Source organism: Medicago truncatula, chromosome 4 (genome assembly GCF_003473485.1).
Source record: "Medicago truncatula cultivar Jemalong A17 chromosome 4, MtrunA17r5.0-ANR, whole genome shotgun sequence".
In the NCBI taxonomy this organism is placed as follows: domain Eukaryota; kingdom Viridiplantae; phylum Streptophyta; class Magnoliopsida; order Fabales; family Fabaceae; genus Medicago; species Medicago truncatula.
Genome location: NC_053045.1, coordinates 9,506,639 through 9,524,709, shown reverse-complemented (window position 1 = coordinate 9,524,709; position 18,071 = coordinate 9,506,639). Strand labels below are relative to the sequence as shown.

At 35.0% G+C, this 18,071-nt stretch overlaps 2 protein-coding genes across 2 annotated transcripts; both read left to right on the top strand.

Annotated features, from left to right (window-relative positions):
* Positions 1-8,985: 8,985 nt before the first annotated feature.
* LOC112421221 (cytochrome P450 83B1) lies at positions 8,986-12,044 on the top strand. The gene is made up of 2 exons (XM_024781877.2): positions 8,986-9,938; positions 11,351-12,044. Exons 1-2 carry the CDS (start codon positions 9,057-9,059, stop codon positions 11,957-11,959), a joined length of 1,491 nt encoding a protein of 496 aa, XP_024637645.1. The 5' UTR covers positions 8,986-9,056; the 3' UTR covers positions 11,960-12,044.
* A 5,058-nt stretch (positions 12,045-17,102) lies between these two features.
* On the top strand, positions 17,103-18,017 carry LOC120579868 (glutathione S-transferase T3). The gene has a single exon (XM_039832599.1). The coding sequence runs from the start codon at positions 17,103-17,105 to the stop codon at positions 18,015-18,017; it is 915 nt and encodes a 304-aa protein (XP_039688533.1).
* Positions 18,018-18,071: the final 54 nt, after the last annotated feature.

Sequence of the window (18,071 nt, the reverse complement as noted above, 5' to 3'; positions counted from 1 at the left end):
ACTCCCTCCGTTTTAAAATATAAGCAAAATTCACTTTTTAGATTCATTCATTTAATGATGTATGTGGTCTATATTATGAACCACATACATCATTAAATGAATGAACATAAAAAGTGAATTTTGCTTATATTTTGATACGAGGGAGTATAATGTTTTACGAGAAACAATTATTTTGAGATTATTTGAAGGTTTTTAAATTTTTTGGAAAACTAGACAAGATAAGCCAACCAACCAAATGTCCTTCTAAAAAATACAGCCAACCAATCAAAATAAGAAGTATATATTCAGATTACATTTTCCCTATTTTAGCACTTCATCCGTATTTTATTACAAGTTGTTTTGACATTTTCACGCATATTTTGCATTGGAAAAAACAATTATGAATGATTTTAGAAAATTATTCTTATTAATGATATGGGAGAAAGAGAATAAAACACCAGAAATAAAAAAGAGTAGTAAATAGTAAATGGTGCGATAGGAAAAAAAAAATCATTAATGATGCATTAATATTTTTTTCTTTTTTTGAAAGGATTGATGCATTGGTATTGTAAACTGATTTATTATGAAACACAAACAATATTTATTTTTTTTAAAATGACTTATAATAAAATACAGAGCAATAAAGTGAGTCAATTCAGACACACACATATATAACTGGCATATATTATTTTATCTTCTTGTAACCTTTTTGGGCATTGGAATTTGGAGTGTTTAGATTGAATGTGTGGGCAAAGGCGGTGCTAACACATATTTCACATGTGAATGCACAAGCGATTCATTGTCATCATAGATATTATTCTTGGGGTCGTTATAGGTTGTACATGGTTCAATTTAGACCATTTTTTAAATGTCTTTTTTGAATTGACCAAGAGTGAGTTTAAACAACAAGGAGACTGAGAAATTTGTTGGTGTTGAAATATGCCTGGAATTAGTGTTAGGAATATGTCCCACATCGGATGATATGAAGAAATATGCTATGACTTGGCCATATAAATAAGGCTAAATTATATTTTTGGTCCCTTAACTATTTAGGTAGTATCTCTTTGGTCCCTTAATTAAAATTCGATTTATTTTGGTCCCTTAACTTCTCTCCGTTACATATTTTGGTTACTTCCGTTAGTTTTAATTCAAAAACATAAGGTTTTCTTCATTTTCTATTGGAATTTTTCTGGGATTCTTGTTGTTGAAGGTTGATGAAAATGATATAAAGATGAAAAATAGGAGAAGAAGATGAAGCAAACCTAATGTTTTTGAATTAAAACTAACGGAAAGGACCAAAATGTGTAACAAAGAGAAGTTAAAGGACCAAAATAAATCGAATTTTAATTAAGGGACCAAAGTGATACTACCTAAATAATTAAGGGACCAAAAATGCAATTTAGCCTATAAATAAAGACCTTGTGTGTTAGTAATTTCGTGCACCAATAGTTAGTGGATTTTGATATAGTTGGTATTACCTCTAGAATTCAGTATTTGTAATATATAATAATCGATTATAGTGGAATTCTTTTCAGTGGCTCTGCCCGTGGATTATGCAGCACATTGTTGGATACCACATTAAATCTTGTGTTGTTTTTCATTCTTGCTTTTATTATTAATGTCGTTATTCTCGCATCCCGTTATAACAAACAGGTATCAAGAGTTTCGTTCAGACCTGTTCAGGCTGGGACAATGGATGGAGGTAAAAGTTTGAAAGTACTATGAGGAATAATTTTAGTTTGTGGCAGATCAAGATCCGGGCGTTGCTTAAACAACAAGATCTATGGATGCCTTTTTTAAAGCTTGCGCCAAACCCTTTACCTACTGATATCGCCACCATGGAGGAGAAGGCACATTCTACGTTGCTCCTTGTTTTGGAAGATCATATCATCACTGAGGTTGTTGAAGAGGATATCGCTACCAGTCTGTGGTGTAAGCTAGAGAGTTTGTACATGAAAAAGAGCTTAACCAATAAGTTGCTCTTGAAGCAACGTATGTTCAATCTGCGTATGCAGGAATGTATGTCCTTGAGTGTACATCCAGATCAAGAGATTTCACTATGATTAGATCTGCGTAATATTGATATTAAAATTGATGACGATGATAGTACCTTGATTATGTTAGTTTTTTTTACTATTGTCTTATGAGAACTTTAGGGAGTCTTTCATTAGCGTTAAAAGTTTCATTGTCTCTGGAAGAAGTTAGGTCTGCCCTTCACAATAGAGAATTGTGACATATCTGTCGTGGCACTGTTTCGGATGGTTAGGCTATTGGCCTAGTAGCAAACAACAATCAGAGATATGGCAAATTAGAAAAAAAAGTTCTCTAAGAATCCAATTAGTAGAGGTCTGAAACCGACTGATATTTGCAATTACTGTAAGGAGAATGACCATTGGAAGAATGATTGTCCCAAGAAGAGGAAAATGCAACAATAGAAGGCATCATGTAATGTCTCTGTTGCCGAGGATGATACACATTCCGAAAAGGTTATCGCCTTAGTTGTTGAAGGTCACACACATTACACCGATGTGTGGGTTTTGGATTCTGGAGAATCTTATCATATTCGTCCTAGGAGAGAATGATTTTCATCATATGAGTAGTTGGATGGTGGCAATATTGCTATGACCAACAGTTCTGTTTGCAAGATGGTTGGGATGGGCTCTATCAAGATTAGGACTCATGATGGTAAATTATGTACACTGAACGAAGTTAGACATGCATGTTTCACACATGTCCAAGAATCTGATATCTCCGAGTCTTTTGGACAAGACAGGGTTCAGTTTGAAAGGTGAAGATGGAGTTATACATGTTTGCAAGGGTTCAAGTGTGATTCTAAAAGGTGAGAAGCGAGGTACTCTTTAATTTCTACAAGGTATTACACTATCTGATTATGTTGCTGTTTCTTCCTTCGATATTGACTAAGAAGATATGACGAAGTTGTGGCATATGAGGCTTGGGCATATGATGCAATGGCTTGTGTCGTTTTTCATTCTGTCTTTTACTATTATTGTCGTTATCCTCGCATCCCACAGCTGGCATCCTCAAGAAACCCCTACGCTACCTTGCTGATTTTCTTTTTTGACTTTTTGCAAGGTATGGCATGAATGGAACTTCGCTATTTTTCCCTTGAACCAAATACTGTTGAACAAAATCGATTTCCTTTTGAAGGGCTGCACACTTATGAGGGTGCGCCATATTGGAGCCCTTGTTGTACCTTGTCAGTCGCTCCTTGAGTTGCATTATACGTGTTCGCGTTTTGCTAGCAAAGGTTTTGTTGAGTATGTCCCATGCTTGTTTGGAGTTTTTTGCACTACCAAGCATTGTGACAACATTCTGATCCATGGAGGAGAGAATGGCATGAAGTATGAGTTGATCTTGCCTTGTCCAATACTCATAATCACCATGTGTTTTGGCTGGGTAGAGTTTGGTGCCATCAACAAAACTGAGCAGATCATAACCAATGAGAAGGGCATTGAATTGCACCTTCCAAACTGGAAAATTCGGACCTGTCAGTTTGATGGAGGACTGGGTGTGTAGGACAATGACATTAGTGGTTTCATTGATTGCAATGGTGTGGCAAGACATGTTGAAATGTTTGGATCTGTGCTGTTAAGCTAACAAGCGATTGATACCATATAAGAGAGTGTGATATTGTAATTCAAAAGCATGTATTATTTGACAGAGATGCCTTTACATATATAGAATGATGTATGTGCTAATTGATGCAAATAAATACAATAATAATTACAATAAATAAAATGCTGTAAGTTGGTAACCGAATGGTACAGCTGAAGATATGCATATAATTATACATAATGTAATTGCAACAAATTAGGAATTCTTGTTTCTTTGGTCAACATAACCGTTGCAATGTACAAAGGCTCCAAATCTGTCACAGAATACCTACACGGTATTAAGGCACTTTCAGATGAACTTGCTGTCATCAATTCACCACTAGATGATATTGATCTAGTTATCCACTCACTCAACGGCCTTGGTCCGGAGTACAAAGAAATATCCGCTGCTCTTCGTGCTCGTGAGAATCCTATTGGATTTGAAGAACTTCATGATCTACTACAAGATTATGAAACCCACCTCACTCGCGATGATGTCACTCCTCCAGTTACCTCAGCTCATGCAGCATACAAAGGCAAACCAAACTTTTCCAAACGTGGCTATCCGCCAAACAAATCCAACTATTCCTCAAACAATAACCAATCTCCACAATCCTCAAAGGCTGTCACTTGTCAATACTGTGACAAGCCAAATCACACAGCCAAGGTGTGTTATAAGCTTCATGGTTATCCTTCAGGTTACCCCAACCGCCGCCCAGCTGCTCATCATGCTCGTTATGCACCGTCTCACATTGATCCGAATTGGACCCTTGACTCCGGGGCCACTCATCATGTCACCAATGATCTGGATCAACTCCACCTGACCAACCCTTATCGTGGCAATGATCACATCACAGTAGGAGATGATAACTCTCTTCCAATTGCTCACACAGGTAAACTTGTCTTACCCACAAAAAATCAAAATCTGTACTTACCACAAGTGCTTCATGTTCCAAATATTTCAAAAAATTTGTTATCTGTATCAACCTTGTGCCAAACTAACCCTATTTCCATTGAATTTTTTTCTGATTGTTTTTTGGTGAAGGATTTGAAGACAAAGGAGCCTCTCCTCAAAGGACTGCATAGCCACGGACTCTACCATCTACCTCACTCCATCAACCATCCCACAGCCTTAATCACCACCTCTTCGTCCCATCCACCATGGCACCATATCCTTGGTTATCCTAGTGAAAGAATAATGAGACACCTTATTTCCCTTCATCAAATAAAGTCGAGCAATTCATCACCATGCATCTCTTGTGGATGTTCCAAAAGCCATAAGCTTCCTTTTACATCTTCTAATATTATAAGCAATAGGCCACTAGAACTTATTTACAGTGATGTATGGGGCCCTGCTCCTATTAGGTCCTTAGATGGCTACTTATATTACTTAATATTTGTAGATCATTTCTCCAAATATATTGGGTTATATCCAATGAAAAATAAATCTGATGTCTCTGTTATCTTTCCACAATTCAAAGCTATTGTTGAAAAGTTTTTTAATTTACCAATCATTACACTCTATTCAGACAACGGAGGTGAATATGTTAAACTTAAACAATTTCTCTCAACAAATGGCATTTCTCATTACACCACACCACCGCATACACCAGAACTTAATGCGACGGCTGAAAGACGCCATAGGCATATTGTAGAAACTGCACGTGCCTTACTCCATCATGCCAAACTCCCACCCATATTTTGGTCCTTTGCCTTCCAAACAGCCGCATACCTCATCAATAGACTACCAACACCCAATCTCGACATGAAGACACCACACCAAATTATTTATCACAAAAATCATCCAGTACATCATCTACATGCTTTTGGGTGTCTTTGCTTCCCATGGCTAAGACCTTATACAATCAACAAACTTCAACCTAGGTCCAATCCTTGCATCTTCATAGGATATTCACCCTCCCAATATGCCTATCAATGCCTTGATCCTATAACTCATAAAATTTATACATCAGTCATGTCAAATTTTATGACAACATTTATCCTTTTCAATCCATCATCAAACCAATATCAACCATCATTCCAACATTCTCAACCATACCTTTAGAACCACACACTATCCTACCCCTACATTCACAACCTCCACCTAACCCAACTCCACCTCTAAATCCTCAAGACATACCACGTTTGAATCCTTTACCCACCGTGTCTAATAATTCAGTCCATGAGGCTCCTTTGGGTTCACATACTTCATCAGGTAACAATCACTCTTCTTCAACATCTTTATCCATTCCCACTAACCAAAATGTTGCAGCCACTACTAGTCACCGTATGCAAACAAGATCAAAAAATAACATCTTTAAGCCAAAACAAAGTTTCCATGTCTCTCATCATCCTCTACCTGATAATCTTGAACCATCTAACATTAGACAAGCCTTGCAACATCTTCATTGGAGGCAAGCCATTTCAGAAGAATTTGATGCGTTAATACGCAATGGTACCTGGACTCTAGTTCCACCACCTTCTGGCCACAACATTGTTGAATGTAAATGGTTGTTTCGTATAAAAAGAAATCCAGATGGCACTATCTCTAGATACAAAGCTCGTCTAGTTGCAAAAGGATACACACAATGTCCAGGAATAGATTTTAAAGAGACATTTGCACCTGTTATTCGTCCACAAACAATTAAACTCATTCTCACCATTGCACTTGGATATCAATGGAGTATGCATCAACTAGATGTCAACAATGCTTTCCTCCAAGGACTTTTAGAGGAAGATGTTTACATGGCTCAACCCCCCGGTTTGAAAGATGCTCAACAACCCCACCATGTTTGTAAACTCCATAAAGCTATATATGGTTTACGACAAGCACCAAGAGCATGGTATGATGCTCTCAAAACCTTCATCATTGCTAATGGGTTTCAAATGAGTAAGAATGATCCTTCATTGTTCATATATCACAAAGGTACAACCATTGCATATTTTTTGGTATATGTTGATGATCTTTTACTCACTGGTAATGAAACAAAGTTCATCACTCATTTTATCACATCTTTGTCCCAACGGTTCTCTCTAAAACATATGGGTACCCCTCACTATTTTCTAGGAGTTGAGTTAATTCATAGAGGTGCTGAAATGTTCCTTTCACAACACAAGTATATACGTGACATTTTGGAAAAATTTGACATGGCTGATGCTAAACCATCACCCTCACCTCTATCTTCCACTGCAACACTCAAACTGCATGATGGCAGCCCCACCACTGATTTCACTCAATACAGAAAAATCGTTGGAGAATTGCAATACCTAAACCTCACACGGCCCGATGTCTCATTTGCTGTCAACAAACTCTCTCAATTCATGCACAAACCTACCACCCTCCACTTCCAGCACCTTAAAAGGTTACTTAGTTACCTCAAATCGACCATTAACTTTGGTATCATGCTTAGGAAACCAAACTCCTTTCAACTTCTCGCCTACACTGATGCTGATTGGGGTGGCAATCCCGATGATCGCACATCCACTTCAGCGTATCTTATATTTTTTGGTGGTAATCCTATCTCTTGGCTCTCAAAGAAGCAACGAACAGTAGCTCGCTCATCCACAGAAGCAGAGTATCGTGCGGTAGCTACAGCTACCACTGAAATCATGTGGCTCACTAACCTTATTTCAGAACTGCACATTGCAATATCTCAACCTCCTAAGCTTTTATGTGATAATGTCGGAGCTACCTATGTTTGTTCTAATCCAATTCTACATTCAAGAATGAAACATATATCCATGGACTATCATTTTGTTCGAGAGCAGGTTCATGCCGGAAAACTTTCAGTCAGCCACGTGTCAACAAAAGATCAAATTGCAGACCTTCTCACAAAACCATTACCAACATCACGGTTTCAAGAACTTACAAGCAAGATGAAGGTCATTGATGGTACCTTCATCTTGAGGGGGCGTATTGGAGCCCATGTACATTGCAACGGTTATGTTGACCCAAGAAACAAGAATTCCTAATTTGTTGCAATTACATTATGTATAATTATATGCATATCTTCAGCTGTACCATTCGGTTACCAACTTACAGCATTTTATTTATTGTAATTATTATTATATTTATTTGCATCAATTAGCACATACATCATTCTATATATGTAAAGGCATCTCTGTCAAATAATACATGCTTTTGAATTACAATATCACACTCTCTTATACGCCATTGGTGTAGGTTTCGATTGCTTGTTGGCATTGCTTACTGCTGCCAACACTTGCTGAATAACCTCAAGATCTCTCGTTCTTGTCGGATAACAATAATAACAAAATGGTGTTGTTTTGGTTGTTTGTCATTCATCTTTTCATTAATAGCGGATTGTACGTCATCATGGCAATGGGCAGATAATTCAAGCTCCTGTAATGTTACATCATTAGACAAGGGTTCAGAAGCACTATGGTTATGCTCATTATTCAACTTGTGGCTGCAATCCACTAAAACAGTTGTATTAATGCTTGGACAGACAATATCGTCTGTGACATTATGAAAAGCGAAGTGGAAATAGGCAGTGGCGGAGTCAGAAATTTTATAGAGCCTGGACAAAAAAATTATCGCAAAATGTTACTTCCTTCTTGCGAATAATTTCACATTTCCTATGGATAATTTCACATTTCCTGCGGAATCTGCAGGAAATCCTAGGCAAAATCTGCAGGAAATGTGTTTCCTGCGGAATTTACATAAAATCCGCAGGTAAATCCGAAGAAAAAGTTAAAAGTTCTTGTAATGACTGGGCTTGCTACAAAGAAAATTGGAGCTGAGCCTGGACTAGTGCCTAGGCTAGCTGGGGGTGGCTACGCCCCTGGAAATAGGTACTGTTGTGCCTTATATTTAATTTCTTGCACATAAAGATTGGTTTATGGATGTAATTAATTGATTTTATTCAATATTTTAGAGTGATTTATGAATATAAAGATTGGATTATGATTTAGGTGTGTAATTGTATAAAACATGTTCTCTTTAGTTACTAAATTTTCAAGTGTCGAGTGTTGACTTTGGAGCATAGATTCTAAATTAGAACCACTTGATTCACATTTCAAAGATTTATACTCATGTTATTTTTGGACAATATCAAATAAAAATGTATAATAATCTTCCGATTCATTTTTTTCCCTTGTGTATTTTTTTATTAATTTTTTTTATTAGGGCACTTTCTCATGATTCGCCAAAAGTATCCAAATTCAAAAAACCGGCCCTGATAGAAGACTTTTGAAGGAAGGATCGCATCAGAAGCACAACAACACAAAGTCAAGTGAATTACATCAACTATGAGTTAGAAATTGGGAGTGTTTGTAAAGACATATATTTCTCACTACCAAAAAAAAAAAACGATATTCACTACCAAAAAAAGACATATATTTCCTAACAATATATAACTACTCACAAGGACATCTAAAGTTGAAAGTACATCTAAAGAATCCTCTTCTTCTTCTTCTTCCATAGTCTATCCTTTATTAACAATGTTGTCAGTACTATTTCTACTTGCTCTATGCCTAATTATTCCTTTGCTAATATTCTTCCAAAACCATAGAACAATTAAACATTATCCACTTGGTCCTAAAGGCCTTCCCATAATAGGAAATCTTCATCAACTAGACATTTCTAATCTTCCTATTCAACTTTCTCAATTCTCAAAGACATATGGTCCTCTATTTTCAATTCAACTTGGATTAAGAAAAGCTATTGTTGTTTCTTCTGCCGAAATTGCAAAAGAAGTATTGAAAACCAATGACCAATTGTTTTCTAATAGACCTATATTATATGGTCAACAAAAGTTGTCTTATAATGGGTCAGAAATCTTTTTTTCACAATACACTGATTTTTGGAGAGAAATAAGAAAAATTTGTGTTATTCATATATTTAGTTCCATACGTGTGTCATATTATTCTTCTATAAGAAATTTTGAGGTGAAGAAAATGATAAAAAAAATTTCAGGGCATGTTAGTTCTTCAAGTGTTTCAAATATGAGTGAGATATTGATATCTCTTTCAAGTACGATAATTTGCAGGATTGTTTTTGGGAGAAGCTATGAAGATGAAGGAACTGAGAGAAGTAGGTTTCAAGGAATGTTTCATGAGTGTCAAGCTTTGCTGGCAGAAATATTTGTTTCTGATTATATTCCATTCATGAGTTGGATTGATAAACTTAGGGGATTGCATGGTCGTCTTGATAGAAATTTCAAGGAGTTTGATGATTTTTATCAAGAGATTATAGATGAACATTTGGATCCAAATAGAAAACATACAGATGAAGAGGTTATTGTTGATGTCTTGCTTCAACTTAAGAAAAAGCGTTCATTTTCTTTTGATATCACTTTTGATCACATCAAAGGGGTCCTTATGGTATGATATTTTAATTCATTTCCATTTATTATTTTTTTTATAAATTTTTGGTGAATTTCTTCTTCAAACATATATATCGTAAGAGCATCGTAACAATTCATGAGTTTGTTACCTCAAAAAAACAATTCATGAGTTTCTACAATAATAACTCATGATTTTTCTGACTTTACGTCTTACTCGCTTTAGAGGATCCTTGTCTAAAGAATCATTTATAATCAAAGTTTTTAAAAAATATATTCTCAATATAATTAAGAAAAATGATGTATGGTGCGAATGATTTATCGTGCAAAATGATGTATGGTGCGAATCATTTATCATGCAAAATATATTCTCAAACAAAAACGAAAATTTCTTGAAAAAAAAAATTTGGTTTTTGTTTGGCCTATTAGGGGGGGGGGGGGTAAATCAAAACAAAAATATTTTACAGGGGGTGAATCAAAATAAAAATTTTACAGAAGTAAAAACAAAAAATAATCTATATTACAGGGGGTAAAAACCTATTAACCCTAAAAAGTATGCAATACATAGTACAAGAGAATTTTGTTAACTTGCCACATCTTATGTTTTGTCTACTCTTAACAATAAACGTAAAATAGATCAAAGAAAATTAATGTATTTGGTCCACTATTTGAATCAATCAAGTATATCAAATTTTGTTATCCACGACCTTTTTAATAGACTAATGATTTTTTTAAAGTGGACAACTCACTTTATGATTTTTAAAGTAATGAACTCACTTTAAAGTGTAAAATGAACAATATCAACAATTAATTAATTAAAAAACATCACAACAAATCATGAGTTTGTTATAACAACATTTTTTTCACTTTACATTTTATTTACTTAAGACATGACCATAGACCAGCCAAGTGTGTGACCGGCTTGATGTAAACATCCCACAAAAATTTAAGAGATTTAGGGACCACAACGTGCTATAACTTTCCTTTTACAGCCTACTACTTAGATGTTATTTTAAGGCTAAAGAAACTAATAAATTTTCTTACTTTGGGTTAAATTATTTATTTTTCCTTATTAATCTTAGCAAATTATCATCTCATTTTACCTATTATTTTTATTATAAAAACAGTTTCCCTATTTCTTTCACTATAAAAAATAGCATAGGATAACTTTTACAAAGTTTTTTAATTTAATATAAATATAAATTTCTAAACAGACTATTTTTTTTTCATGTCAAATCAACTTTGATTTTCAGTCTACTTTTGTTACAAATTTCAGCACATACAATATTGCAATTAAAGAGTATATCACTCACAAATAAGCACCGTTATTACAAAAGTCGTTATGATACCTTATATGTCATCTTAACAAATTGAAAATGTAATTTAGATTTTTAAATGTTCAAGTTTTTGGAATATTTTTCATTTGTTAACTCATAAAGCACTTCTTTGTAGGATATTATTGTAGCTGGAACAGATACCACAGCAGCCACATCAGTTTGGGCTATGACTGCCTTAATGAAAAACCCAAGAGTAATGAGGAAAGTACAAGATGAAATTAGAAATTTGGGAGGTGAAAAAGATTTTTTAGATGAAGATGATATTCAAAATTTACCTTATTTGAAGGCAGTGATTAAAGAGACGCTAAGATTGCACCTACCAGCCCCTCTACTTATGCAAAGAGAATCACGTGAAAATTGCACTATAAGTGGATACAATATTCCAGCCAAGACAATATTGTATGTGAATGCTTGGGCTATTCAGAGAGACCCTAATGTTTGGAAAAATCCAGAAGAATTTTATCCTGAAAGATTCTTAGAAAGTTCTATAAATTTTAATGGACAAGATTTTGAACTAATACCCTTTGGAGCTGGTCGTAGAATTTGCCCAGGTATGCCTATGGCAGTTGCCTCATTGGAACTTATCCTTGCCAATCTTCTTTATTCATTTGATTGGAAATTGCCACATGGAACAGTAAAGGAAGATATTGATACTGAAATGTTGCCAGGGATCACTCAACACAAGAAGAATCCTCTTTGCCTTGTTGCCAAGATCCCTATGTAGACGCATGACCTTTATCATGTCTATGTTGGTTTCATGTAAAATATGTTATGTTTATTAGCCTTTTTATGTGTTTTACTCAGTCACGGATACATGTATAGTAGATTGGGAGCAACTGTCCCCACTACTGTTATGGTTATATTTGTTAAGTTTTTGATATTTTAATGTTTGTCTCTCTCTCTCTTAAAATAATAGATTCCTCACATTATGCGAAAATTTATACCATAAAAAAGAGTTTCGTTCATGAATTTTATAAAATCAAATGCATACATGCATTTGAGATGAAATTTTGAATAATTTCTACCATACTTTTTAAATATAAAGACACGTAAAGAACAATTTTAATTTGTAGATGTTAAGAAGTCTTTAATTTTTCTAATATATACTTTTTTGCTTTCGATCATGAGAAGGTTAAAAGTTTTACTTTGTCGAACAGATGATGAGTAGCAACCTGTTTATTCAAAATAGAGACACCACCAAAGAACCATTTTGTTGAAGAAAATGTCAATCCAGCGGAGAGAATATTCCATTTTACTAAGGAGAATATCACGAGACTCAAATTAAAAGCGAACATAGAGGCCGGTACTAGTATCAACAAAATATCTTCCCTGCAAGCGCTTACACTCACCTTTGGCGCTCTGTGATCCGTTCAAAACAACTTGACCTACAAGAAGAAGTTAATTTTGTGATATGTATTAGCGTTAGATTAAGGTTGATTCCACCATTGCCAGAGGAATATTTTGGAAATGCTTTGATAGTTTGCAAGGTTACAATGAAAGTTGGAGAATTACTTGGAGAAGGTGGACTGGGTAAAGGTGCTTAAGAGATGTGCAAGATGATAGCTTTGCACTCTGATGCGATGTTGAAGAATCAATACGAGTCTTGGTCGAGAACACCAAGACATTTCGAAGTGGCACTTCAAATAAAAGCAATGGAAAAATTACTGTGTTTCCTGGTACAGAAAAAGGTATTATGGATTTTGAAGTGTGTCTTCCTAAAGAAATTTTGATGATCATGGGAAATGGCTCCAATTGGAATTATAATCTATGCAGCCGATTATAAACCATTAGTTTAAATAAAGGGAATGTTCATCACTCTTAATCACTTTGGTGGTCTAATTAATCGACTTGATTTTCAATTTCAAGGCACTCAAGCAAGCATAAGTATGATTGAATTTTCATTTATGGTTTGGATTTTCGTTTAGTTGCTATTTTAAAGGTTAATAAAATCGTATTCATCTAGTTTAATTGTGTATGTACTCTTCATCAAATCAATCAAATACATATCATATTTTTATATTAATTTATTTTAAATTAAATTCAAATGTTAAACAAAAGGTTTGATGTGTCCCTATGAGCATAACTTTGTTGGGAGAGATATACAATTGTGAATTCTAACTTTGCAACACTATTAAATTCAAATGTTAAACAAAAAGTTTGATGTTTTCTTATGAGCATAACTCTGTTGGCACGGATATACATTGTTATATACAAGTTTTATATAGGGGTCATGGTTCAAACCTCGGACACCCAACTTATTCACCTTAAAAAAATGTGAATTCTAACACTAGGCTACTTCACCAAAAACATAAACAAAAGGTTTGATGTTTGGGGTTAGATCTAGTACGTGTGATGCCATGACTCTGAACCTCAAGACATGTACATACTTAGATGGAAAATACTTTGCGGCACGACAACTTTTGTCGCACTACTTGCACGATTGCTGAATTCTTGTTCACTTTCTCTCTTTCTTAAAGTCAAACTCCAGCCATCTCTCTTTTTCTTATTCTCCATTTAATTTTAGGAAAATACTTAACGGTGCGACAACTTTTGTCACACTACTTGCACGATCGCTGAATTCTTGTTCACTTTCTCTCTTTCTTTAAGTCAAACTCTAACCATCTCTCTTTTCTTATTCTCCATTTAATTTTAATACTAATTTAGTCATTATTACTTCAACATTAAGTTTTGGTTACTCATTTTTTAAGGTGAGAAAAACACAAGATGGGGGGGGGGGGGGGGAGTTGAATTGTGTTTTCTTTTTCTTTAAAAAATTCTTTTTTTGATATCAATTCAGAAGCCAGGTGAGAGTGCTTCTGATATAATCACACAGATTACAATTGCTCAATACTATCTAGTACGAGACTTCTCAAATGCTCAAGCACGCAGGCGAGAGACTTCCAATGCTCAAGAGACTTCTAATCAAACAGAATTACACAGAAAATTGTTTGTCTTGAACACTTGATATACAATCAGTGGTGTTCACAATACAATGCAATAAAAGACTCTAGACTTAAGAATTTCTAAGATATATCAAATCAGTGCAGAAATTCAGAGTGCTTGTGAGAATCAAATTTGGCAGAGTTTTGACGCTTTTAACTTGTGTTGATTGTCTCTACCAATCTTCAAGTCTTCACTTCTTTATATAGATGTGAGTAGAGAGACGTTGAGATTTTTAGCACGTCCAAAGAGTCGTTGAGTTCCTTTGATCATCCACCAGTAATCTTTTGCCTGATTTGGGTGTAGTCCTATAAAGGATCAACTTCAAATTCATTCCTGTCTTGAAGGAACACTTCTGCAGGCAGAACTGTTATCTTGTCTTGTAGCGAGGACATACTCAGGGTCGTGGAGGTAGTGGTTGTACACTTGTACTTTGTCAACTCTTCAATGAGGTAAAGGTACCCAGTGCTTTTCAAATGAACGTTGGCACTTTCCTTTTGATCCTTCGCTTTCTTGGACGAGGTTAACTTCAAGAGACAGCTCTTTGAGATTTCAGATTGGATCTTCTGATCAACTGTAGCTTCTGGTGATGATATAGCTTCTGATGAAATCTTGCTTCTGATGAACTTTGCTTCTGATGAACTTCTGCTTCTGATGACGTCATCACTTCAGAGGCACTTGAAACTTTAGAAGCACTTCATAGCTTCAGACGCAGTTTTCTTCAGATGTTTTTAAATTCCATTGCTCTCTATTGTTCTTCCAAGACCTATTGAAATTGAATAATTTTTCCTATGGTCCTGTACACTTGAACAAATATTAGCAAAAACCAATTGACAATTTTTAATACCTTATTATCATCAAAACTCATTAAGGTTTATTGTAAAACACATTTTGTTCCAACAATTTTCTTTTGATAGCACAAAAATGGAATCACTGTATTTTTTAATGTGATACACGTTCAATGAGCACCCTAATGGTGTGGCTTTTGTTGAATGTTGTATATTTTAGATATTTCAAAAGTTATTTATATTTAATTATTTATTTTATTCTAATTGATTTAATTAATTTTATTTGGAAACTAAATTTATTGACTTCTTCAATGTCATCACGTTTCTCTTTTGTAAAATTTATGTAAACTTCTTTTGAAATAATCTACCTATTTAATAGGTGATATTTATTAGACTTAATATTTTTCAATGTGCTTTAAATGTGCAAAATGAATTTGACTTGGTATTAGCATATGTGTTATTCAGTTTTCCTGAAAAGAGTAACTGAAACGTGCTCCATCCTACAAATATTTTCATGGATTTTTATCATTAATAATTAATATATATTATTGTCTTTTATGGGGAGAACGGTTATCTAATGGGGTTTGTTGTGTTCTTTATAAACGTAGAAAACATACTCTTTTTTCATCCTTCAATTTTATAGAATTCAAAGTGTCTTGAGTCGTCTGAGCCTGTATATTTCTCGTATTCTGATAGTTTTGGTACGATTACCGCCGGGATGAACCTGTTGTATTTTGGGGGAGTTGTGCAATTCTGCGGATAATTCCTTAGTCCAGTGACACGTAATCACACCTTAGATTTTACGTTTTATTTCATTGTTTTGCAGGATGTGATCCTTCAGTCATCCGCATACAACAATCTAAGGAATTATGGCTGAAGAAGATTTTGCAATGGCGACATGTTTTAGTGTTCTTGTTGTTACCAGTCTTGCGACTTAGTCATTTACGACAAACAATTCGGTCTGATGTCAGTGGTGCTGTTCTATTTTTCACTACATGTATTAGTTGGATCCAGGTAAGTGTCCTTATCTAATCTTGATGTTTTAGTGTTGATTTATTTGAGCTAAGGGAAGCAATGTTAACGTGAAGGATATATTATTTAAAAATAAGTTAGTGTGTTGTTCCCATATTCATTTATTTTATTTTATTAGGATAATGACTAAGCTTTTATGGTTTGTGAAGTAAATAGTCAATTTTTCTCATGAAATTGTAAGTTTCATCAATTACCCTTTTGAAATTAACAAAACTTCAATTAATTAACGTTGGGAAATTTCAGGGGGCAATTGAAGTTTTGTTAATTTCAGGAAGGTAATTGATAAAACTTACAATTTCAAGGGAAAATTGACTATTTACTCATGGTTTGTGTAGTACATCCTAAGACTAGCTACAATGGGGTGTTGAATATGGGATTCAACATGTTGAAGCCTTGCAATGGAGGGTGTTGAAAGAAGGAAAAATCTGAGTTGGAGGAGGGAAGTGATGAAAGAGTTCAACAAGTTGAATCCTGCCACGGAGGACAGCTGTCGCGCGCGGATTTGCCATGCCAGGCGCGTGCGCTACACGTGCGGACAGGGAGAGTGGGCGACGCACACGCGGAGAGAGAAGAGAGGAAATGGATAAAGCAAGACACATGGCATTATGTGATTGGCTGCTTGGATTTTTATCTTCTTAATAATTTGGACTCAATTATTTCATTGCAAATAATTTTTTTTTTTATTTTTTTTTTACCAAAATTCGTAATTTTTTTTTCTCTATAAATAGAGACTTGGATCATTTGATTTGGACACAGAAAAAAAATCAAGTTTTTCACTCTCTTAATCTTATCATTAGCTTTGTATTAGCCTTTCTTTTGAAGTTTTAGTGTTTATTTAGTGAAATGGATCCCACTAACAATCAATTCAACACCCAAAATTCTTCTGATTACCATTTTATCTACCAAAATCCAAACAATTATCAACACCCAAATCAATTTCCCAACCAACATCCTCAAAACCCAAATCAATTCCCCAACCAACATCCTCAAAACCCAAATCAATTCCCCAACCAAAATCCTCAAAACATGTCTAATTTTGGTTTTGCCTCAAATTTCAATCACCCATCCTCTGTTCCAAACAACTTTAATCCATATTTTAGATCTATGATGGGATATCCATCTCAAACACCCCCATTCAATGGTTATATGCCAATGGTGAATGAAAATTTTCAGAGTGTTGGGGAATATCCTGAATTTTCATCACAAATAAATCGTGATGGAATGACACGAGATAATGAAGTTGCTCCAACTCCAGAGGATACAACTCCAAAGAGCAAGAGAAACCAACAACCATCATGGAACACTGAACAAAATTTGGTGTTAATTAGTGGATGGATAAAATATGGAACATGCAGTGTTGTCGGAAGAAACCAGACAAGTGAAGCATATTGGGGTAAAATTGCTGAGTATTGTAACGAGCATTGCTCATTCGATTCTCCGCGCGATGTAGTTGCATGCCGAAACCGTTTTAATTATATGAACAAATTAATAAATAAATGGGTTGGTGCTTATGATAGCGCTAAGCGTATGCAAGGAAGCGGTTGGTCGGAAGATGATGTTTTCAAAAAAGCTCAAGAATTATATGGATGTGGGAAGAATGTTCAATTTACTTTAATGGAAGAATGGCGCGCTCTCCGAGATCAACCACGGTATGGTAGTCAAGTGGGAGGAAATGTTGACTCAGGAAGTAGTGGATCTAAGAGATCTTACGAGGACTCTGTAGGATCTAGTGCTCGTCCAATGGGTAGGGATGCAGCTAAAAGAAAAGGTAAGAAGAAAAGCAAGGGCGAGACATTGGAGAAGGTGGAAAAGGAATGGGTTCAATTCAAAGAATTAAAAGAGCAGGAGATTGAACAATTGAAAGAGTTAACTTTGGTGAAACAACAGAAAAACAAGTTGCTGCAAGAAAAGACTCAAGCTAAAAAAATGAAAATGTATCTAAAGTTAAGGGACGAAGAGCATCTCGATGACCGGAAGAATGAGCTGTTGGGGAAGTTGGAGCGTGAGCTGTTTGAAAATTAATTTTAATCAAATATTTGTTTGTATTCAGTCAACATTATCAGTGTTGTCTAGTTC